This window comes from Loxodonta africana, chromosome 18, assembly GCF_030014295.1.
Source record: "Loxodonta africana isolate mLoxAfr1 chromosome 18, mLoxAfr1.hap2, whole genome shotgun sequence".
Lineage (NCBI taxonomy): Eukaryota > Metazoa > Chordata > Mammalia > Proboscidea > Elephantidae > Loxodonta > Loxodonta africana.
In genome coordinates this window covers 82,010,457-82,035,217 of record NC_087359.1, presented here as the reverse complement: position 1 = coordinate 82,035,217, position 24,761 = coordinate 82,010,457, and the positions used below count along the sequence as shown (strand labels likewise).

At 38.0% G+C, this 24,761-nt stretch overlaps 1 protein-coding gene across 15 annotated transcripts in view; it reads right to left on the bottom strand.

Moving 5' to 3' along the window:
* NCOR1 (nuclear receptor corepressor 1) overlaps positions 1-24,761 on the bottom strand; it is a 251,600-nt gene that overhangs the window by 90,422 nt on the left and 136,417 nt on the right. For all 15 annotated transcript variants that reach the window (XR_010318467.1, XM_064271844.1, XM_064271846.1 and 12 more), the window contains one exon: positions 2,732-2,858. Coding sequence is in view for 14 of the 15 variants with exons in the window: in XM_064271844.1 (XP_064127914.1) it covers positions 2,732-2,858 (127 nt within the window). In the remaining variant the exon portion in view is untranslated. The remainder of the gene's footprint in view (positions 1-2,731; positions 2,859-24,761) is intronic.

Below are 24,761 nucleotides of genomic sequence, written 5' to 3'. Positions count from 1 at the left end.
TATTGTATGAGACCAATATTATAAGAACTCGAAAAGTAGTTTAAACAGAGAAGAAAATATCCTTTGATGGTTACGAGAGTGGGGAGGGAGGGACGAAGAGGGGTTTTCACTAATTAGACAGTAGATGAGAACTACTTTAGGTGAAGGGAAAGACAAGAGACAACACAGGAGAGGTCAGCACAACTGTACTAAACCAAAAGCAAAGAAGTTTTCCTGAATAAACTGAACGCTTCAAACGCCAGCATAGCAGAGGCGGGGGTTTGGGGACATGGTTTCAGGGGCCATCTAAGTCACCTGGCAGAATAAAATTTGTTAAGAAAACATTCTACACCCCACGTTGGAGAGTGGTGTATGGGGTCTAAAACGCTAGCAAGTGTCCATCAGGATGTATCAATTGGTCCCAACCCATCTGGAGCAAAGGTGAATAAAGAACATCAGAGACACAAGGAAAATATGAGCCCCAGAAACAGAAAGGGCCACATAAACCAGAGACTCCATCAGCCTGAGACCAGAAGAATTAGATGGTGCCCAGCTACCACCAATGAACACCCTGACAAGGAACACAACAGAGAGCTCATAACGAAGCAGGAGGAAAGTTGGGTGCAGAGCTCAAATTCTACTAAAAAGGCCTGACTTATTGGTCTGACTAAGACTAGAGGGGCCCCAGAAGACATGGCCCCCAGACTCTGTTAGCCTAGAACTGAAACCATTCCCGAAGCCACCTTTTCAGACAAAGATTAGGTTGGACTATACGACATAAAATGATATTTGTCAAGAGTGTAGATACATGAGACTAAATGGGCAGCTCCCGTCTGGAGGTGAGATGAGAAGGCAGAGGGGAACTGGAGGGGGTTGAATGGGCATGGGAAATCCAGGGTGGAAAAAAGTGCACTGTCACATCATAGGGAGAGCAACTAGGGTCACATAACAATGTGTATATAAATTTTGGTACGAGAAACTAACTTGAACAGTAAACTTTCACTTAAAGCAGCATAAAACAAAAAAACTACATGAGACCAAATGGCCAACAATTACTTTTAAACAAAAATGAGAATGTAAGTGAAAGTAATAAAGCAGGGACGCTTGATTAATAGAAATGGAACAACCAGAACGGAAAAACTGAGAATGTTTACACACTGTGAACAATGTAACCGATGTCACGGAACATTTTGTGTACAGATTGCTAAGTGGGAACCTAAACTGCTGTGTGAACCTTCACTGAAAACACAATAAAATATTATTAAAAAAAGAGAAAAAAAGCCTCACCTAAAATATAACAAAATTAAAAAATAAATACCTGGTATATCTGGTGGTAATAAGTGCAGTGAATAAATAAGAAAACTAGGCAAGCAGTGGGTAAGAGGGCTTTATAAAGGGAAACGTGACATTTGAGCAGAGACCTAAAGGAAATGAGCAAATGAGCCGCAAGCCCATCTTGGGGAAGAACATTCCACAGGGATTAACAAGTGCAAAGATCCCTGAAGTGAGGCTGCTTTGAGTGGGGAAAGCAAAGAGGACAGTGTGGTTTGGGCCAGACTGAACAAGCAGAAAATTGTTCGGCAAAAATGTGCAAGTAATGTAAGTTCATATAGGACTCCTGGGTCAGAGGAATGACTTCTACTTCACATTTTAAGCAGATCACTCTAGCTGCTGTGTGGAAGAAAAAAAATATAGCAAATCAAAGAGAAGCAAGGAAATCAATCAAGGGTACTGCAGTGGAGATGGCTTGGGTCCGGGGTAGCAGCAACGGAGAAAGGAAGAAAAAATTAGATTCTAAATATTACATTTAAAATTTGCTCATGTGGAGTACGAGAGAGAGAATTACCAAGGTAACATTTACTATACAAAATATACCAAAAAAAAAAAAAACTCCAAACCTATTGCTGTCTACTCAATTCCGACTCACAGTGACCCTATAGCACGGAGTAGAACTGCCCCACGGGGTATCCAAGGAGCACCTGGTGGATTCAAACCGCCAACATTTTGGTTAACAGCCACAGCTCTTAATAACTACCATTTACAAAACAGAAACATGTTTAATGTATAAAGATCTACAAGTATCATGAAAATTCCCACCTCAGAAGCAGGTAATTTACAAAAGAAATCTACAGAAACATTAGAAACAATGTAAATTGAAATAAATTAGGTACTTTTTTTTCACTTGCAAAAAACTAGCAAAAAAACAAGAAAACACTTTACTTCTTCAGAAAGTCATCAGTAATTTGTTTAAGCAATAAAAAAGACTTCATTTATTTTCTTAACTTTCATGGGATGACGTTTTTTCTAATGGAGCATCTGGGGTCATTAATTTTTTCAAATGAAAACGTAAATATGATTTCTGTAAATCTTTGTAGCAATATAAAATAAATCAAACTCAACGCAATAAAATAAAGAAAATGTAGTTGAAATATTAACAACTAAACAAATGAATGTGGCAATCACACACGTGCACGGACTTCTTATTGATGCTGGTGATGCTTAGTGTCCAAAGTAAGGCTGCCATTTTCAGGCTCTTCTGGTTGTAACATCTGGATAATCATAGCTGCTACGTAACTAAATATTTGTTGAATGAATGAATAAATTCATTGTATTTAAATCTAAAGTTCTAAGCCATGAAAACACTATACGCATTTCCTTAATAAAGCAATTTCTAAATAGTCAAATGACTAAGTTAAAAACTGCGTATTTCGGTTAGCAGATGTCATAACTGAAATTCAAAATTTTGAGATACCTTCACTATCTTCTGGATTTTCTTCTTCATTAGAAGCTTCAATATCTTCATCTTCCTGAGCAGAAACAGTGGAAGCTACACTCTCACACTGAGACACATCTCGCTCTTCACGAGGCTTTCGTGATGTCTGAAGGAGTAAAAATCATGAAATTACTTATGATTTAAATAACTTAGAAAAAAAAACCCCTTTTCGTATCTAAAATAACGTAAAACGTTAATATACACTCACACTACACTGTGTGCTGTGTTTCTGACAACTGTTCTGGCTAACTTATCAATAGTGAAAGTACAAGGAAATATCTCTTGGTAATTTCTCACTGGCCTTTTTAATACATGGATCACATTCACCAAACTGATCAAAAGTTACACTTGAACGATTTCTGGAATTAGGTGTCACTATGCTGTTCTTACGAGTCTGTCAGTTTGTCGTACTGTGGGGGCTTCCGTGTTCCTGTGATGCTGGAAGCTATGCCACCAGTACCCAGATGCCAGGAGGGTCACTCATGGTGCAAAGGATTCAGCTGAGCTTCCAGAATGAGAGACTAGGAAGAAGGACCAGGCAGTCTATTTCTGAAAAGCACTAGCCAGTGAAAACCTTATGAATAGCAGCGGAACATTGTCTGATATAGTGCTGGAAGATGAGCCCCCCAGGTTGGAAGGCACTCAAAAGATGACTGGGGAAGAGCTGCCTCCTCAAAGTAGAGTCAACCTTAGTGACGTGGATGGAGTAAAGCTTTCGAGACCTTCACTTGCTGATGTGGCATGACTCAAAATGAGAAGAAACAGCTACAAACATAATCGAAATAATAATAATCAGAACTTTGAATGTAAGAAGTATGAATCTAGGAAAACTGGAAATCATCAAAAATGAAATGGAATGAATAAAAATCGATATCCTAGGCATTAGTGAGCTGAAATGGACTGGTATTTGCCATTCTGAATCAGACAATCGTATGGTCTACTATGCTGGGAATGGCAATTGAAGAGGAGTGGTGTTGCATTCATCACCAAATAGAACATTTCAAGATCTATGCTGAAGTACAACGCTGTCAGTGATAGAATAATATCCATATGCCTACAAGGAAGACCAGTTAATACGACTATTACTCAAATTTACACTCTAACCACTAAGGCCAAAGATGAAGAAATTGAAGATTTTTACCAGCTACGGCAGTCTGAAATTGGTCGAACATGCAATCAGGATACACTGGAAAATTACTGATGATTGGAATGTGAAAGTTGGAAACAAAGAAGGATCAGTAGTTGGAAAACATAGCCTTGGTGATAGAAAAATGATGCCAGAGATCGCAAGACCAATGACTTCTTCATTGCAAATACCTTTCTTCACCAACATAAACAGCAACTATACACATGGAACTTACCAGATGGAATACACAGAAATCAAGTCGACTACATCTGTGGAAAGAGACGATGGAAAAGCTCAATATCATCAGTCAGAACATGGCCAGGAGCTGACTGCGGATCAGATCCGCAACTGCTCATATGCAAGTTCAAGGTGAAGCTGAAGAAAATTAGAACAAGTTCACAAGAGCCAAAGTACGACCTTGACTATATCCCACTTGAATTTAGAGACCATCTAAAGAAGAGATTTGACACATTGGACACCAAAGACTGAAGACCAGATGAGTTGTGGAATGACATCAAGGACATCACACATTAAGAAAGCAAGAGGTCACTGAAAAGAAAGGAAAGAAAGAAAAGACCAAAATGGATGTCAGAAGAGAATCTTGAAACTTGCTCTTGAATGTCAAGCAGCTAAAGCAAAAGGAAGAAATCATGAAGTAAAAGAGCTAAACGGAAGATTTCAAAGGGTGGTTTGAGAAGGCAAAGTAAAGTATTATGATGACATGTGCAAAGCGCTGGAGATGGAAAACCAAAAGGGAAGAACTCGCTCAGCATTTCTCAAGCTGAAAGAACTGAAGAAAAAATTCAAGCCTCGGGTTGCAATAGTGTAGAATTCTATGGGGAAAATAGTAAACAACGCAGGAACCATCAAAAGAAGATGGATGGAATACACAGAGTCATTATACCAAAAGAATTGGTTGACACTCCATCGTTTCAAGAGGTAGTATATGATCAGGAACTGGTGGTACTGAAGGAAGAAGTCCAAGCTGCTCTGAAGGCACAAACAAGGCTCCGGGAACTGACGGAATATCAATTGAGATGTTTCAACAAACAGGTACAGTGCTGGAAATGCTCACTCGTCTATGCCAAGAAATTTGGAAGACAGCTACCTGGCCAACTGGCTTGAAGAGATCCATATTTATGCCTATTCCCAAGAAAGGTGATCCAACTGAATGCGAAAATTATCGAACAATATCAATAATATCACACACAAATAAAATTTTGCTGAAGATCATTCAAAAGCAGCTACAGCACTATATCAGCAGGGAACTGCCAGAAATTCAGGCTGGATTCAGAAGAGAGTGGAACCAGGGATATCACTGCTGATACCAGGTGGATCCTGGCTGAAAGCAGAGACTATCAGAAGAATGTTTACCTGTGTTTTTTACTGACTATGCAAAGGCATTCAACTCCGTGGATCATAACAAATTATGGATAACATTGGCAAGAATGGGAATTCCAGAACACCTAATTGTGTTCATGAGGAACCTGTACATAGATCAAGAGGCAGTTGTTCGGACAGAAAAAAGGGATACTGGGTGTTTTAAAGTCAAGAAAGGTGTGGCCAGGGTTGTATCCTCTCAGCATACCTATTCAATCTGTATGCTGAGCAAATAATCCGATAAACTAGACTACATGGAGAAGAATGGAGCATCAGGATTGGAGGAAGACTCATTAACAACCTGCATTATGCAGATGACACAACCTTGCTTGCTGAAAGTGAAGAGGACTTGAAGCACTTACTAATGAAGATCAAAGACCACAGCCTTCAGTATGGCTTGCACCTTAGCATAAAGAAAACAAAAATCCTCACAACTGGACCAATGAGCAACATCATGATAAATGGAGAAAAGATTGAAGTTGTCAAGGATTTCATTTTACTTGGATCCACAATCAACACCCATGGAAGCAGCAGTCGAGAAATCAAATGACACATTGCATTGGGCAAATCTGCTGGATAGGACCTCTTCAAAGTGTTGAAGAGCAAAGATGTCACCCTGAAGACTAACGTGCGCCTGACCCAAGCCATGGTATTTTCAATCGCATCATATGCATGCGAAAGCTGGACAATGAATAAGGAAGACCGAAGAAGAACTGACACCTTTGAATTGTGGTGCTGGAGAACAATATTGAATATAGCATGGACTGCCAATAAAAACAAATCTGTCTTGGAAGAAGTACAATCAGAATGCTCCTTACAAGCAAGGATGGTGAGGCTGAGTCTTACATACTTTGGACATGTTGTCAGGAAGGATCAGTCCCCGGAAAAGGGTCAGCAGAAAAGAGGAAGACCCTCAAAGAGCTGGATTGACACAGTGGCTGCAACAATGAGTTCAAGCATAACAACAATTTTGAGGGTGGCGCAGAACAGGGCAGTGTTTCATTCTGTGGTACACAGGGTCGCTATGAGTTGGAACCAACTGGATGGCACCTAACAACATGTTGTTGTGTGCTGTGAAGTCAATTCTGTCTCATATGGACCCTACAGGAGAGAGTAGGACTGTCCCACAGGGTTTCCAAGGCTCTAATCTTTCCACAAGCAGACTGCCTCATCTTTCTGCCATAGAGTAGCTGGTGGGTTCAAACCATCAACCTTTCAGTTAGTAGCTGAGCACTTAAACACTGTGCCACCATGGTTCCTTTAGTCATCACTATACATGTAGAGGCAACCCTGGTAGCATAGTGGTTAAGTGCTATGGCTGCTAACCAAAAGGTTGGCAGTTTGAACCCACCAGGCGCTCCTTGGAAACCCTGAAGGGCAGCTCTACTCTGTCCTGTAGGGTCGCTATGAGTCAGAAAGGCAAGGTTTTTTTTTTGTTTGTTTTGTTAAATACATGTAGAAATAGCCAATAATTACAAATCTCTAGTCTTGTTTCCCCCTCCAATTAACATATTCTTTAAATAAAATAACATGTCCCTTGACATGTGGAAGATGCAAAAAATTATGTTAAGAAAAACAGTAATTGTTCATTATTCCACCAGCTGGGGATAATAAGTATACTGGCACACCGACTTTCAGTATTACCTGTTTGTAAGTAGTTATATCTGCACATAAACATAACCAGGATAGCCCTATGTAATTACAGATCCTATTTTTTTTTAACCTAATATACTCATGAGCTGAAAATATCCCTATAATTATAAATTATTACAAATCCTTTAAAATTATTTTTATTAATGATTCTATTAAAACACTATTGTTATATTTGTTTAATATTATATAAATTTATTTATTTAAAATTTTCCCATTTTAAGGCATTTAGGTAATTTCTAATTTTTGGTATTATTAGTAATGCTGTAATAAACTTCCTTCACTAGCATTACAAATCATGTAATTTTTACAGGCAACACCTCATTGTTGGTGTTAACACTGAGTTTCTTTTACAAAAAATGAGGATAAATTTTTTTATTAAAAAAAAAAAAAAGTAGTTTCCCTTACGTGAACTACATGTTTATGTTACACTGCTCAACCTTCTACTGGGGTCACATATCTGTAAGAATGTATACGCACAGTTAAATGAAAAACATTAGCCATTCAGTATATTTATAACCTTATGTTGCTAAATATAAGACTTAAGGTCTCCTCTGTCTTACGAGACCAATGGCCCTAGCCTGGCAATCCTCTGTTCTCTAGCCCTGACAGCGCCCATATTTCACCTGACTTGAGCTGTGAGCCTCTCCCAGTGAGATCTTCCTCAAGCAGAGCATCATAGAGAGGAAAATAAATTATTATTGTCCCAACTGTTAAAAATCACCAGTATGCCTAGTCTTTCATTTTTCGCTTAGATATGAGTATGCCATTTAGGATCCAACCTAAAGCATTAATTAAATCAAGAGAAACAATCAGTTTTTCAATGTCAGAGTCATATAGCTATGTGAAATTCCGAAGGCTAAAAAATCCATCCACATATTCCCAGCAGGAGTGCAAGGAAAAAATCCCAGAGAGACACTAGCCATACTTTCAAACAAAGTGTTCAGAAGATTCTACAAACAGTATAATACATTCATGCATTAGGTAATAAGCAGTATACGGGTTTTTCTACTGCCAACCCAAGTCCCTTCTTAGCCAGTATTAACCCTTCTCTAGATCCTTTCAGTGATGGCTACAGAAGAGGCAGTGTCTCACCACTACTATGCAACATTGCCCCCTTCTAATACAATAATCTTCTACATCCCCAGTTTCTTCTCTCTATGATTGGATTCATTAATTTTTAAAAATAATCCAAATGTACAGAAATGTAACATCTGTGCATCTACCACTGAGTTTTAACAAATATTGGACATTTTGCTATGTTTTCTTGAGATCTCTCTGAAAAAGAAAAAACATTCTAGATACGCAAGTACAGCCTGCTGCTCCTATTATTACAATTGTAATTCAAATGATTAGAATAAGAAGTTTTACTTTTAAAAGAAATACCTGATTCATTCTTTACTTGACTTTCTTCCACAACATTTTAGGTAGTATCTAGTGAAGTCAAGACTTTTTTTTTTTTGGTTATTTCCTTTACCTTTTGGTTGTTTTGGCACATTTTTACCTCTGGTATTCTTACTTTTTAACCTAAAAGCTCCTTTGTATATAAAACCAAAACTAAACCCACTGCAATGGAGTCAATTTCAACTCGTAGTGACTCTACAGGACAGAGCAGAACTGCCCCATGAGGCTTTCAATGAGTGACCAGTGGATTCAAACTGCCGACTATTTGGTTAGCAGCCATAGATCTTAACCACTATGACACATTTTGAAATCAGTCAATATTATACTTTATATACTCTATAAAGTTAAAATCTTAGCAAGCTGAACCAGCTGCTCTTTCATTACCCATTCTATCATTCTTCAATGTACTAGGTTGAATTTTTTTGTTGTTGTTCTGTTAGAACACTGATTCTCAAACTTTTTGGTTTAAAGATGCAGCAATGTTAACCATTAAGTTGTGGAATGTGAGAAAGCAGTGCTAAAAAAATTTACACACTGAATATATATGTTAGAAGAGGGATCTCAAATCAATAACCTAACTTCCGCATTAGGAAACTTGAAAAATAAAAAATTCAAGGCAAGTAGAAGAAAGGAAATAATAAAAATTAGAGCAGAAAATAATGAAATTTAAAACAGGTAAACAGTAGAGAAAAACCAATGAAAATAAAAGCTTATTCTTTAAAAAGATCAATAAATTGATCTAGCCAGGCTAACCAAGAAAAAAAAGAGAAGCCACAAATTATTGGAAATGAAAGACCATCACAACTGATCCTATGTACATTAAAATGATTTATTACACTGGGCAAATCTACTGCAAAAGACCTCTTTAAAGTTTTAAAAAGCAAAGATGTCACTTTGGTGACAAAGGTCCGCCTGACGCAAGCCATGGCCTTTTCAGTCACCTCATATACATATGAAAGCTGGACATTGAAAAAGGAAGATAGAAGAATTGATGCATTTGAATTGTGGTGTTGGCAAAGAATACTGAATATACTGTAGACTGCCAGAAAACAAACAAATCAGTCTTGGAAGAAGTACAGCCAGAATGCTTCTTTGAAACAAGGATGGCAAGACTTTGGCACAGGTAGTTTGGACACATTATCAGAAGGGACCTGTTCCTGGAGGAGGACATCATACTTGGTAAAGCAGAGGGTCAGGAAAGAGAGGAAGACCCTCAATGAGATGGACTGACACGGGGCAGCAACGATGGGCTGAAGCATAGCAACGATCATGAGGATGGTACAGGACCGGGAAATGTTTTGTTCTGTTGTACACAGGGTTGCTATGAGTGGGAACTGACTCACCAGCACCTAACAACAACCAACGATTAAAGAAATTGAATCAGCAATTAATAACCTTCCAACACAGAAAGCATCAAGTTCAAATGGTTTCTCTGATGAATACTACATACTATCAAGCATTTCAAGAATTAACATCAATCCTTTTCAAACTCTGAGAAGTGGAGGGAACACTTGTTAACCCATTTTATAAAACTAACATTATCCTAATACCAAAACTAGACAAAGATAATCCCTGGAAGTAAAATTACAGACCAATATCTCTCATGAACATAGATATAAAAATCCTCAACAATGTACTAGGAAAAGAAATTCAACACTGTATAAAAATATTTACATAGCACAACCAAGTGGGATTTATCCCAGGTATGCAAGGATAGTTCAATATTTAATAATCAATTAATGTACTCCACCATATCAACAGGCTAAAGAAGAAAAATCATATGATCATATAAATAGATTTGACAAAATCCAATACTTGTACATATAAAAACTCTCAGCAAACTAGGAATAGAGGAAACTCCCTCAACTAAAGAACACCTACAAAAAACCTATAGTTAACATCATATTTAATGGTGAAAAATTAAACGTTTTCCTTTTAAGGTTGAGAACAAGAGAAGAATGTACCTTCTCACTACTCTTAGTCAACATCGTAAAGTAAGTCCTAGCTAATGCAACTGGACAAGAAAAGGAAATAAAAAGTATACAGACTGGGAAGGAAGAGATGAAGCTGTCTTTGTTCACAGATCATATAACTATGTAGAAAATCCCAAAGAATTAACAAAAAACTCCTGGAACCAATAGGTGATTACAGCGAGGTTGAAGAATACGAGGTTATACACAAAAGTCAACTGCTTTCCTATGTACAAGCAATGAACTATTTGAATTTGAAATTTAAAACATATAAACTATATAGGTATAAATCTAAAATATTTGTAAGAGCTAATTTATGAGGAAAACTACGAAACTCTGATGAAAGAAATCAAAGAAGATCTAGATAAACAAAGAGATGTTCCATATTCATGAATAGGGAGCTTTAAGATGTTAATTCTTGTCAACTTGATCTGTAGATTCAATGCAATCAATTAAAATCTCATCAAGTTATTTTGCGGGTACTGGCACATTGATTTTAAAATTTATATGGAAAGGCATAAAATGCAGGATAGCCAACACAATACTAAAGAACAGAGTTGGAGGAATTATACTACCCTACTTAACATAAAGGAACAGTGACCAAAACAGCATAGTATTGGCAAAGAAATATACAAATACATCACTGGAACAGAACAAAGAACCCAAATATAGAACGATACAAATATAGTTCCTGAGTAGCTCAAATAATTAAGCACTTGGCTCATAGCCAAAAGGTTGACACTTCGAATCCATCGACACATGCCCTGGAAGGTAGGCCTGGCAATCTACTTCCAAAATTCCATAGCCTTAAAAGCCCTAGGCATCAGTTCTATTCTGCACAGATGGCACCGCCATGAGTCAGAATCAACTTGATGGCAACTAACAACATTCGACCAAGTAGCAAAAGCTATTCAATGGAGAAAGGACAGTCTTTCTGACAAACAGTGCCGGAAAAACTAGAGATCCACATACAAAAAAAAAAAAAAAAATCTAGACATAGAGCTTGCATCATTCATAAAACTTAAAACGGACCACAGACCTAAATGTAGGATGCAAAACTACAGAACTTCCAGAAAATACTACAGGACAAAATCTAGGTGATCTTGGATTTTGTAACAACCTTTTCAATATCATAAGCACAATTCATAAAAGAAAAAATTGAGAAGTTGGACTTCGTTAAAATTAAAAAGTTCTGCTCTGTGAAAGACACCGTTAAGGAAATGGAAAGACAACCCACAGGCTGTGAGAAAATATCGGCAAAACACTTATCTGACTTGTAACCAAACATACAAAGAATGCTTAAAAACTCAACAATAAGAAAAAACAACCCAATTACAAAATGAGGAAAAGAACAAAACAGACACCTCACCAACGAAGACGTGCAGATGGCAAATAAGTATACGAAAAACTTTACATCATATGCAATTAGGAAACCGCAAATCAAAGTAACAATGAGATACTTGAAAGCTAAACACAGAATTACCATTTGATTAAGCAATTTCACCCTTAGGTATTTACCTAATAAGAATGTATGTCCACATAAAAATGTGCACACTACATTGATAAAGAACAATGATGAATTCATGAAACATTTCATAACATGGAGAAATCTAGAAAACATTATGCTTAGTGAAATTAGTCAGTCGCAAAACGACAAAAATTATATAAGACCACTATTATAGGAACTCAAGAAATAGTTTAAACAGAGAAGAAATTATTCTTTGATGGTTACGAGAGGGGGGAGAGAAGGAGAGAGGTTTTCACTAATCAGATAGTACGTAAGTTTTATTTCAGGTGGAAGGAAAGACAACGCACAATATAAGAGGGGTCAACACAACTGGACTAAACCAAAAGCAAAGAAGTTTCCTGAATAAATTGAATGCTTCGAAGGCCAGTGTAGCAAGGGCAGGGGTTTGCAGTCAACTAAGTCAACTGGCATAATAAAATCTACAAAGAAAACATTCTGGGGTGGAACCAAGATGGAGGAATAGACAGACGCTTCCAGCAAGCCCTCTTTACAACAAAGACCCGAAAAAACAAGTGAAGCGAGTATTTTTATGACAAGCTAGGAGCCCTAAGCATCAAAGGAAAGCTTAGAAAACAAACAGAGGGGCAGGGGGAGGAAGAGACGGTTCAGAAGCGGAGAGGAGTTACTGGACCTGAATTGCGGGGAACCCTCAGGGACCATTTCTGGAGCGGCGGTGGCAGGCTGGAACTAGTGTTCTGCCTCAGTTTCCTCAGGGAGAAGCAGCCAGCCACACAGCCTACTCACACCTCCAGAACCAGAGAAGAATGGCGCTCTCAGCAAAAGCTAAGTACTTGTGTGTATTTTAATATGCCCCACCCACCCTCAAGCTGGCTTCAGCAGCTGAATTCCCTGGGCCTGAGACAAGCACTGTTGAGTGATTAGAGCCATCCTCCCAGCCTTGGAGAAGGGAAAAATTTACAATTGGGGGAAAAGATAATTTGCCAGCTCCACCAACCAGGGGCGCTCAGGACAGAAGCCGCTCTTGTCCAGGCATAAATGGTCCATGAACTTTGAGCACCTTTCCCCTCTGCATGGACCTATGTGGGCTTATTTCAGGAGAAAAGGCCCTTGTTGGCAGACTCCAACCATTTCAGCTGTGTGGTGGAGAGGTGGGTGTTTGATGTTTGACATTGCTTTGCCTATTAAACAGGTTCCTCACCTACCCACATCAGGGGCCTAAGGACTGGTAGCTCCACCCAGGTCACCCAGATACCCACTACATTGGTCCAGGAATAAAGGGTACCTCCCAGTCCTTACAACCAAAAACACTGGGTGCCCATAGTCCATCTGCAGAACCCACCCGCCTGCACGCTCTAGGGAATAGGGATGCGCTATCCTAAGAGACACCTGGGGGTCGGTTCTCAGCCCCCTGCCCTGTTCAGAGCATGACGCCCTGCTGTAATCAGATACTGGTACTTACAACAATCATGTCTGCCCCTCTAAGACTGTAGGACAGAGCCTGTACCACACACTTGATGATCTGCTACCTGGACACCTGAGATGTATTCATACAAGAAAAGTGAATGGACTCCTAGACTGATATACCTGACAACAACTCTAGCCATCTGGGAACAGGATGTCAGAGCTCGAAAGGCAAAAATAATCAAGCAACCCATTTGGGCATATCAAAACAAAACAAAGCAAGAAGCTATGACACAGTAGACAAAACAAAAAATAAACTGATGCAATAACTCATAGATGGCTCACAGATAACAGTCAATATCAAGTCACATAAAGAAACAGGCCATGATCACCTCAACAGGCTCTCAAAACAAAGAATCCAGGGATCTTCTAGATGAAAATGCATTCCTGGAATTACCAGAGGCAGAATACAAAAGATTAATATACAAAACCCTTCAAGACTTCAGGAAGGAAATCAGGCAATACGCAGAACAAGCCAAGGAACACAGAGATAAAGCAACTGAAGAAATTAGAAAGATTATTCAGGAACATAATGAAAAATTTAATAAGCTGGAAAAATCCAGTCAGAAAGCAATCAGAAATTAAGAAGATTAACAATAAAATTACAGAAGTAGACAACTCAATAGAAAGTCAGAGGAGCAGAATTGAGAAAGTAGAAGCCAGAATTTCTGAACTTGGCACTAATATATTTGAAGAAAAATCAGATAAAAGACTTGAAAAAAAAATGAAGAAGTCTTAAGAATCATGTGGGACTCTATCAAGAGAAATAACCTACGAGTGATTGGAGTACCAGAACAGGGAGGAATAACAGAAAATAGAGAATTGTTGAAGATTTGTTGGCAGAAAACTTCGCTGATATCGTGAAAGATGAGAAGGTATCTATCCAAGATGTTCAACGAACTCCACATAAGATAGATGTTAAAAGAAAGTCACCAAGACATAGTATAATCAAACTTGCCAAAACCAAAGATAAAGAGAGAATTATAGGAGCAGCGAGGGATAAACAAAAAGTCACCTACAAAGGAGAACAAATAAGAATGAGCTCGGACTACTTGGCAGAAACCATGCAGGCAAGAAGGCAATGGGATGATGTATTTAAAAAATTGAAGGAAAAAAATTGCCTGCCAAGAATCATATATCCAGCAAAACTGTCTCTTAAATATGAAGGTGAAATTAGGACACTTCCAGATAAACAGAAGTTTAGGGTGTTTGTAAAAACCAAACCAAAACTACAAGAAATACTAAACAGAGTTCTATGGTTAGAAAATCAATAATATCAGGTATCAACCCAAGACTGGAACACTGGGCAGAGCAATCAGAAGTCAACCCAAACAGGGAAATCAAAAAAACAAAGCAAGATTAAAAAAAGGGGGGGGGGGCGGTGTCAAAACAGGGTAACAGCAATGTTATCATATAAAAGAAGACAACATTAAAACAATAAAAAGGGACTAAGAAATGTAATCATAGATCTTCCATACGGAGAGGAAGACACAGTAATAGAAAGAAATAAAATTTAGGTTTAAATTTAGAAAAATAGGGGTAAATATTAAGGTAACCACAAAGGAGACAAACTATCCCACTCATCAAAATAAAATACAAGACAACCCACCTGGATCAAAGAAGAATGATGAAGACCAAGGACAAAAGATAATTATGAGCCCAGGAGAAAGAAAGAGCCACATAAACCAGAGACTGTATCAGCCTGAGACCAGAAGAACTAGATGGTGCCCAGCCACAATCCATGACTGCCCTGACAGGCAACACAATAGAGAACCCCGGGAGCAGGAGAGCAGTGGGATGCAGATCCCAAATTCTTGTAAAAAGACCCGACTTAATGGTCTGACTGAGACTAGAAGGACCCCGGTGGTCATGGGCCCCAGACCTTCTGTTGGCCCAGGACAGGAACCATTCCCAAAGCCAACTCTTCAGACAGGGACTGGACTAGACTATGGGATGGAAAATGATACTGGTGAAGAATGTGCCTCTCAGATCAAGTAGACACATGAGTCTATGTTGGCATCTCTTGTCTGAAGGGGAGATGAGAGGGCAGAGGGAGGCAGAAGCTGGCTGAATGAACACAAGGAGAGAAAGTAGAGGGAAGGAGTGTGTTGTCTCATTAGGCGGAGAGCAATTAGGAGTGTATAGCAAGGTATATATAAATTTTTGTATGAGAGTCTGATACGATTTGTAAACTTTCACTTAAAGCACAATAAAAATTAATTAATAAAAAATTGCACATTAACACTTATAGAAGTTTTATTCATAATTACCAAAAATCGGAAGCAACCAAGATGTCCTTTAATAGGTGAATGAATAAACAAACCATTGTACATCCACACAATGGAGAACTGTTCTGTGATTTTAAAAAGGAGCTATCAATCCACAAAAAGGCATGGAGGAGACTTAAATGTATATTACTAAAAGAACCCAATATGAAAAAGTTATACTCTATGTGATTCCAACTATATGACATTATGGAAAAAACAAAATTACAGAGAAGGTGAAAAGACCAGTGGTTGCCAGTTTGGGGAGGGGGCAGCTGAACAGATGGAGAACAGGGCATTTTTAGGGCAGTGAAACTATTCTGTATGATACTGTAATGGTGGGTACATGACATTATACATTTGTCAAAACTCACAGGACTGCACAACACAAACTGTGGGCCGCAATGTAAACTATGGACTATAGATAATAATATGTCAAAACTGCTTCATCAAAGGTGGCCTGGTGGTGCAATGATGAAGTGCTCAGTTGCTAAATGACAGGTTGCTGGTTTCAAAATGACCAGTGGCTCCGAGGGAGAAAAGATCTGGCAATCTGCTCCCATAAGAAGCCCCATGGGGCAGCTCTACTCTGTCACAGAGGGTCATAATGAGACAGAATGAACTCAAAGACACACGGCAACAACAACATTACTTCATCGACTGTAACAATGTACCACATGAATGCAAGATGTTAACAATAAAAGTAACCATCTTTTCAGGGGGGAGATTATCTGGCAATTCTCTGTACTTTCTGCACAGTTTTTCTGTAAATCCAAAATTGTTCTATTAAAAAAACTATTGAGAACCCCAGAGTTTTTGTTTATGAGGGTTGTATCTATCGATATTTACCCCATCAGAAATTAAAACTGAGAAACTTTTAAATATTTATTAATTCATTTTAAAATATCAATATTAAACTCATTACAGACTAACATTTTTAATTAAAAAAAACCATTTTAAAAAACAAAATAATGCAGTGAAAAAGTAGTGTTGACATTTAAAAAATCTTTTTAATGTCTAGTTTAATAGACAACAACAGAATTCTAATATATGTTTTTCCACACTGAATCTAATTTGTGGAGATATGTTGTTTTGAAGTAAACGAAAATAATCTGACCTCACACAGGTATGTAAATGGAAATGAAAAGAGTTATTTTAACAGTCTTCTCAGTTATAGATATTATTTTTGATATTTTACCAAAACTTAACAAGTGTTTGCCTCTTAAGAGTTGCAACGTGGAACCTCAAAATGTATCAGTGAGCTCTGTACTCTGCTACATTAAAATCCACTCATCGGTCTGGCACTTTGAGTGGATCTCTTATCCATGAATGATACCCATTGTGACATCATGAATCAGTCACTTGAAAAATGATTTATGCAGATTTTCCTAATGTTGATACATTTTATTATATTACCCAAATATCAGGTTTGTTATTATTAACACTGATTTAACAGAAAAATCTTTGAATTTGGGAGAAGATGTCAAGTTCACGGTGACAGGCACAAATTTTCTACAATTCTAATTTTTGCTTGAAATCAAAAGTGGCAACAAATACTATTGGCTGTTTCTTTGGAAGATAGGCTCACTTCATTAATTTTCAAGAAAATGTCTGCCATATCCGTAAGTGTAAAAAACCATATTTTGGCCAGCATTACTCTGATATCGAAACCAGACAAAGATTCCAGAATAAAAGAAACTTGCAGACTAATATCCCTTGTGAATACAGATGTAAACATCCGCAACAAGATACTAGTAAACAGAATCCAATAGAATATTAAAGGCTGATACACCATGATAAAGTCCCACCTATCCTAAGAATGAAAAGGTGGTTCACCCTAGAAATCAGCCAAGGTGACTTGTTGTGAGCTGCCATCACGTTATCTCTGACTCACGGTGACCCCACGTACAACAGAAAGAATTACTGTCTAGTCCTACACCATCTTCACAACTGTTGGGGTGCTTGAGTCTACTGTTGTAGCCACTGTGCATTTTGAGACCTTCCAAACTAGGAGGCTCGCCCCCCAGCACCATAAAGAATAGTATTCTATTGTGATCCATAAGGTTTTTACTGTTGACAGGGTTTAATTTTTGTAATGAGATCACCAGGCCTATCTTCCCAGCCTGTGCTGCTCTAGAAGCTCTGCTGATGCATTCCCACCATGGGTGACCCTCCTGGTACTTGAAATACCAGTGTCATACCTTCTAGCATCATAGTTGCCCACAAGCCACCAAGTGTGACAGACACGTGGCGGAATCAAGGTAATACACATTAATAGAATAAAAGGGAAAGAACCGCATGATCATCTCCTTTAACACAGAAAAGGTATTTGATAAAATCCAACACACTTTCATAACAAAACACTCACAAAACTAGGAAAAGAAAGAAAATTCCTCAACGTGACGAAGGACATTTAAGAAAAACTCACAGTGAACGTTATATTCCATGAAGACAGACTGAAAGTGCCCTAAGATTGATGAGGAAGAAGACAGGAATGACTGCTCCACCACAGGTATTCAATATTGTATTAAAACTCCTGCTGTTGTGTACCTTCAAGTTGATGCTGACTCATGGCGAACCTATAATACAGAGTACAACCACCCTATAGGATTTCCTAGGCTGCGATCTTTTTGGGAGCAGATCGCCAGTCTTTTCTCCCACAGAACTGCTGGGTGGGTTCAAAGCACCAACCTCTCAGTTACCAGCCAAGTGCTTAACCATGTCCTAGCCACAGCAATCAGGCAAGAAAAAGAAATTAAAAATATACAAATCAGCTTAGTATCACACAAAGTAGACTCTAAGACACAATCTGTTAGAAGAAATAAAGATAGACATTATATAGTGATAAAAGAATCAACTCATCAAGAAGATTCAGCAATCACACATACATATGAACTCAACATTGGAGCACCTAAATATATAAAGCAAGCACTGAAAGGACTGAAGGCAGAAATAGACAGCACTACAATAACAGTTGAAGACTTCAATACACCAGGTTAAATACTGGACAGAACATCTAGAAAGAAAATCAGCAAGTAAACACAGGACCTGAATGACACAGTAAACCAACTAGAATTAAGAGACATATACACAACACTCCACCCACCAACAGTACAATACACATTCTACTTCAGTACGCACGGATCACTCCCCAGGAGAGACCATGTCAAGTCACAAAGCAATTCTCAGTAATTTAAAAAGATTGAAATCACACACAAAGTATTTTCACTCACCACAACAAAGAGAAACTAGACATTAATAACAGGGAAAAAAAAAAAAAAACCACTGGAAAAACACAAACACATGGAAATTAAACAATACGTTATTAAACTACCAATAGATGAAGAGGGAAATCACAAATTTCTCAGTCAAATGAAAATGAAAGCACAGAATGCCAAAACTTATGGGATGCAGCAAAGGCAGACTCAGAGGAAAATTACAGCAATAAATGCCTGCACGGAAAAAGAAAAATCTCAAATCAGTAGCCTAACTCTAAAACTTGAGGAACTAGAAAGAAAAGAGCAAACTAAGCCTAAACCTACCAGAAGGAAGGAACATAGAACAGGGCACAAATAAAATCAAAACCAGAAAAACAATAGAGAGAATTAACAAGACCAAAAATTGGTTCTTTGAAAAGACCAATAAAATTGACAAATACTGTAGGCGGGGCCAAGACAGCACAGTAGTCAGACACTTCCGGTGGTCCCTCTTACAACAAAGACCCCCAAAAATAAGTGAATCAATTATATATGACAATCTAGGAGCCCTGAACATCAAAGGCAAAGCTGAGGAATCAGACTGAGTGGCAGGCGGAGGGAAAGACAGTTCAGAAGCAGCAATGAGTTGCCAGACCTGACGCAGTGGAAACTGACACCCTGAAGGCCGGACTGGCTGGCTTACGCAATGAGGCAAGCAATGGCGTTTGGAACACATTTTCCACTTTGGGAGAGGCCGAGGGGCGGAGAGTCTATTCAAGCCTCCAGAACCAGCCTATAGTGGGACTCAATCGGCAAAAGATAAGCACACGTGTCTAACTTACCGCACAGATCAAAAAACACCCCATTTGGAAACAACCTCTTTCCATTTACCTGCTCCCAGTTCCGAGACAGCTTCAACAATTACCACTTTCCCTGGCTTGGAAGTAAGACCCCTCGCATGCCCTGAGTCATTCTCCTGGCCCTGAAGAGGGAACAAATTGAAAAATAGGAAAAAATAATATGCCACCTCCTCTAAGCTGGGAACTCAGGACAGGCACAGGGGCCCAAGAATAAGTGATACCTTCCAGTTTTTACAGCCAACATAATTGGGTGCTCATTGTCCAGCTGCAAAACCCACCCACCTACGTGTTCTAGGGAACAGGGACACACTTTCCTCTCAGACACTCAGGGGTAGCCATCAGCCCCCTGCCTTTCCCAGTGTGTGACCCCCTATTGCACCCAGATGCCTGTGCGTACTCCAATCACTCCTGCCCGTCTAGGACTGTAGGTGAGAGACTGCAAAACAGACTTGGTGACTACCTGGACACTTGAGCTGAATCCATACAAGAAAAGTAAATGGACTCCTGGGCTCACATACCTAGAAACAGAACTAAGGACCTGGTACCAGGACATTAGAGATTCAAAGGCACCAATAATCAAACTAGCTTACGTGAGCAGCCTATATGGGCATACAAAAAAAAAAAAAAAAAAGCTAGGACACAGTAACCAAACATAAAATAAATAAATACAACAACCTCTTGATGACTCGGAGACAACAGTAAGTATGAAATGACATAAAGAGGCAGACCATGATGGCTTCAGCAAACTCCCAAAACAAAGAAAAAAGAGACCATCTGGAGGAAGACAACTTCCTGGGATTACCAGAGGTGGAATACAAAAGATCAATACACAGAACCCTTCAGGAGATCAGGCGAAACACAGAAGCAGCCAAGGAACACACAGACAAAGCAACAGACAATCTTAACGAGATCACAGAAGAGCGCAATGACAAACTGAACAGACAGCAAGAATCCACAGAAAGACAGCAAAGAGAAATCCAGAAGATTAACATTAAATTTCAGATTTGGAGAACTCAATATAAAGTCATAAGAGCAGAATTGAGACAGTGGAACTCAGAATTAGACAGACTGAAGGTAAATCGCTTAACACCAACTTATTTGAGGAAAAATCAGATAAAATAATTTAAAAAATGAAGAAACCCTAAGAATTATGTGGGACTCTATCAAGAGGAATAACCTACGAGTAACTGGAGTACGAGAACAGACGGGGTAATAAGAAATATAGAGAACTGCTAAAGATTCGTTGGCAGAAAATTTCTCTGACATTGTGAAACACGAGAAGATATCTATCCAAGATGCTCATCAAATCCCACACAAGGTAGATCCAAAAAGAAAGTCACCAAAACATACTGTAATCAAACTTGCCAAAAAACAAAGATAAAGAGAGAAATTTCAGAGGGGCTAAGGATAAAGGAAAAGTCACCTACAAAGGACAGTCAATAAGACTAAGGTTGGACTACTCAACAGAAACCATACAGGCAAGAATGCAATGGGATGACATATATAAAGCCTTGAAGTAAAAAAAATTGCCAACCAGGAAGTATATATCCAGCAAAACTGTCTCTCAAATATGATGGTGAAGTTAGGGCATTTCTAGATAAACAGAAGATTAGGGAATTGGCAAAATCCAGACCAAAATTACAAGAAATACTAAAGGGAGTATTCTGGTTAGAAAATCAATAACATCAGATAACAACCCAAAACTAGAACACTGACAAAGCAAGCAGCTACAAACCTAGATAGGGAAGTCAAAAAAAAAAAAAAAAAAAAAAAAATTACAGCTAAAATGCTGAAAATAGGGAGAGACATCAATATGTAAAAGGTGACAACATTAAAACAAAAAAGGGGGACGAAAAAAATGTAGTCATAGATCTTTCATATGCAGAGGAAGTCAAGGCGATATAAAGAAACTTAGAAAAGTAGGGGTGAACATTAAGGTAACCACAAAGGAAACTAACAATCCTACACATCAAAATAAGAAACATAAAGACTCAGAAAACACAAAATCAACAGCAATGAAAAAGAAGAAAAGAAAATGCATAAAGAAAAAAGACTCAGCACAGAAAATTAAATGGAACAAAGAGATTTTCAATGACACACAAAAAAAATACATCAAAATGACAGCACTAAACTCATATCTATCAATAATTATGCTAAATGTAAACAGACTAAAGCACCAATAAAGAGAGAGAGTAGCAGAACGGATAAAAAAAAAACACGATCCATCTATACACTGCCTACAAGAAACATACCTTAGACTTAAAGACACAAACTAAAACTCAAAGGATGGAAAAAAATATATCAAGCAAACAACAATCTAAAAAGAGCAGCAGCGACAATATTAATCTCTGACATAATAGACTTTAAAGTAAAATCCACCACAAAAGATAACGACACTACATAATGATTAAAGAGTCAATACACCAGAAGGAAATAACCATAACAAACATTTATGTACCAAACGACAGGGCTCCAAAATACATGAAACAAACTCTAAAAGCACTAAAAAGAGAGGTAGACAGCTCACCAATAATAGTAGAAGACTTCAACACACTACTTACGGTGAAGGACAGAACATTCAGAAAGAAGCTCAATAAAGACACAGAAGATCTAAATGCCACCATCAACCAACTTCATCTCATAGACATGTACAGAACACTTCACCCAACAGCAGCCAAGTAAACTTTCTTTCCCAACGCACATGGAACATTCTCCAGAATACACCACATATCAGGCCATAAAGCAAGCAAGCTGTAACAGAATCCAAAGCATTAAAATATAACAAAGATCTTTTCTGACCATAAAGCCATAAAAGTAGAAATCAATAACAGAAAAAGCAAGGGAAAAAAATCAAACACATGAAAACTGAAAAACACCTTGCTCAAAAACTACTGGGTTATAGAAGCATTTAAGGATAGAATAAAGAAATTCACAGAATCAAAAGAGAATGAAAACATATCCTACCAGAGCATTTGGGACACAGCAAAAGCAGTGCTCAGAGAGGTCAGTTTATACCAATAAATGCACATATCCAAAAGGAACAAAGGCCCAAAATCAAAACATTAACCCTACAACTCGAATAGCAAGAGAGCAGCAAAAGAAGCCCTTGGGCACCAGAAGAAAAAATAATAATAAAAACGAAAGCAGAATTAAATGAAATAGAAAATAGAAAAACAACTGATAGAGTTAACAAGAACAAAAGGTGGTTCTTTGAAAAGATCAACAAAATCAATAATCCACTGGCCAAACTGACAAAAGAAAAACAGGGGAGGAAGGAAATAACCCGTGTAAGAAATGAGATGGGTAATATCAAAACAGGCCCAAATGAAATTAAAAGAATCCTAATGGTACAGGAAAAAAAAAAAAAAAGGTATACTAATGAAAAAAAAAAATGGTATACTAATGAAAAATTGTACTCTAATAAGTCTGAAAACCAAGAGGAAATGGACAAATTTCTGGAAATATACTACTTACCTAAACTAAATAAACCTATAACAAGAGATTGAAAAGGTAATTAAGAATCTCCCCCGCCCCCCGCCCAAAAGCCTCGCCCTGACCATTTCACCGGAGAATTCTACCAAACTTTCAGAGAAGATTAATACCACTACTACTACAGGTATTTCAGAGCACAGAAAAGAACGCAATACTCCCAAACTCATTCTATAAAGCCAGCATAACTTTAATACCAAAGCCAGGTAAAGACACCACAAAAAAAGAAAATTATAGGCCAAAATCCCTCATGCACATAGACATAAAAATCCTCAACAAAATTCTAGCCAATAGAATTCAACGACATATCAAAAAAAAAAAAATTCACCAAGACCAAGTGGGATTCATACGAGGTATGCAGGGATGGTTCAACATTAGAAAAACAATCAATGTAATCCATCACATAAATAAAAGACAAGAACCACATACTCTTATGAACTGATGCAGAAAAGGCATTTGACAAAGTCCAACACCTATTCATGATTAAAAGCTCTCAGCATAGTAAGGATAGAAAGGAAATTCCCCAACATAATCAAGGGTATTTATACAAAGCCAACAACCAAAATCATCCTCAATGGAGAGAGTCTGAAAGCATTCTCCTTGAGAATGGAATCAGGCAAGGATGCCCTTTATCACCACTCTTATTCAACATTGTGCTGGAGGTCCTAGCCGGAGCAATTAGGCTAGAAAAAGAATTAAAAGCACATCTAAATTGGTAAGGAAGAAGTTAAAGTATATTTCTATTTGCAGATGGTATGATCTTCTACACAGAAAACCCCAAAGAATCCACGAAAAAAACTACTGGAACTAATAGAAGATTTCAGCAAACTATCAGGATACAAGATAAACATAGAAAAATCAGCTGGATTCCTCTACACCAATAAAAAGAATTTCGAAGAGGAAATCACCAAATCCATACCATTTACAACAGCACTCAAGAAGATAAAATACACAGGAATAAATCTAACTGGATATGTAAAAGGAATATACAAAGACAACTACAGGACACTACTTTAAGAAACCAAAAGAAACCTACGTAAGTGGAAAAACATACCTTGCTCATGGATATGAAGAGTCAACAGTGTCAAAATGTCTATTCTACCCAAAGCGATCTACAGATACAATGCAATCCCGATCCAAATTTCAATGGCATTTTTTAATGAGATGGAGAAACAAATGACCAACTTCATATGGAAAGGAAAGAGGCCCTGGATAAGTAAAGCATTACTGAACAAGAAGATCAATGGTGGAGGCCTCATAATACTAAATTTAGAACCTATTATAAGGTCACGGTAGTCAAAACAGCCTGGTACTGGTACAACAACAGATACATAGACCAATGGAACAGAATTGAGAACCCAGATAAAATTCATCCACCTATGAGCAGCTGATATTTGACAAAGGCTCAAAGGCCCTTAACTGGAGAAAAGACAGTCTCTTCAACAAATGTTGCTGGCATAACTGGATATCCATTTGCAAAAAAATGAAACAGGACCCATACCTCACACCATGCACAAAAACGAACTCAAAATCAAAAACCTAAAAATAAAATCTAAAGTGACAAGGATTATGAGAGAAAAAATAGGGACAATGCTAGGAGCCCTACCTAACACATGGCATAAACAGAACACAAAACATTACTAACAATGCAGAAGAGAAACTAGTAGATGGGAGCTCCTAAAAATCAAACACTTATGCTCATTAAAAGACATCACGAAA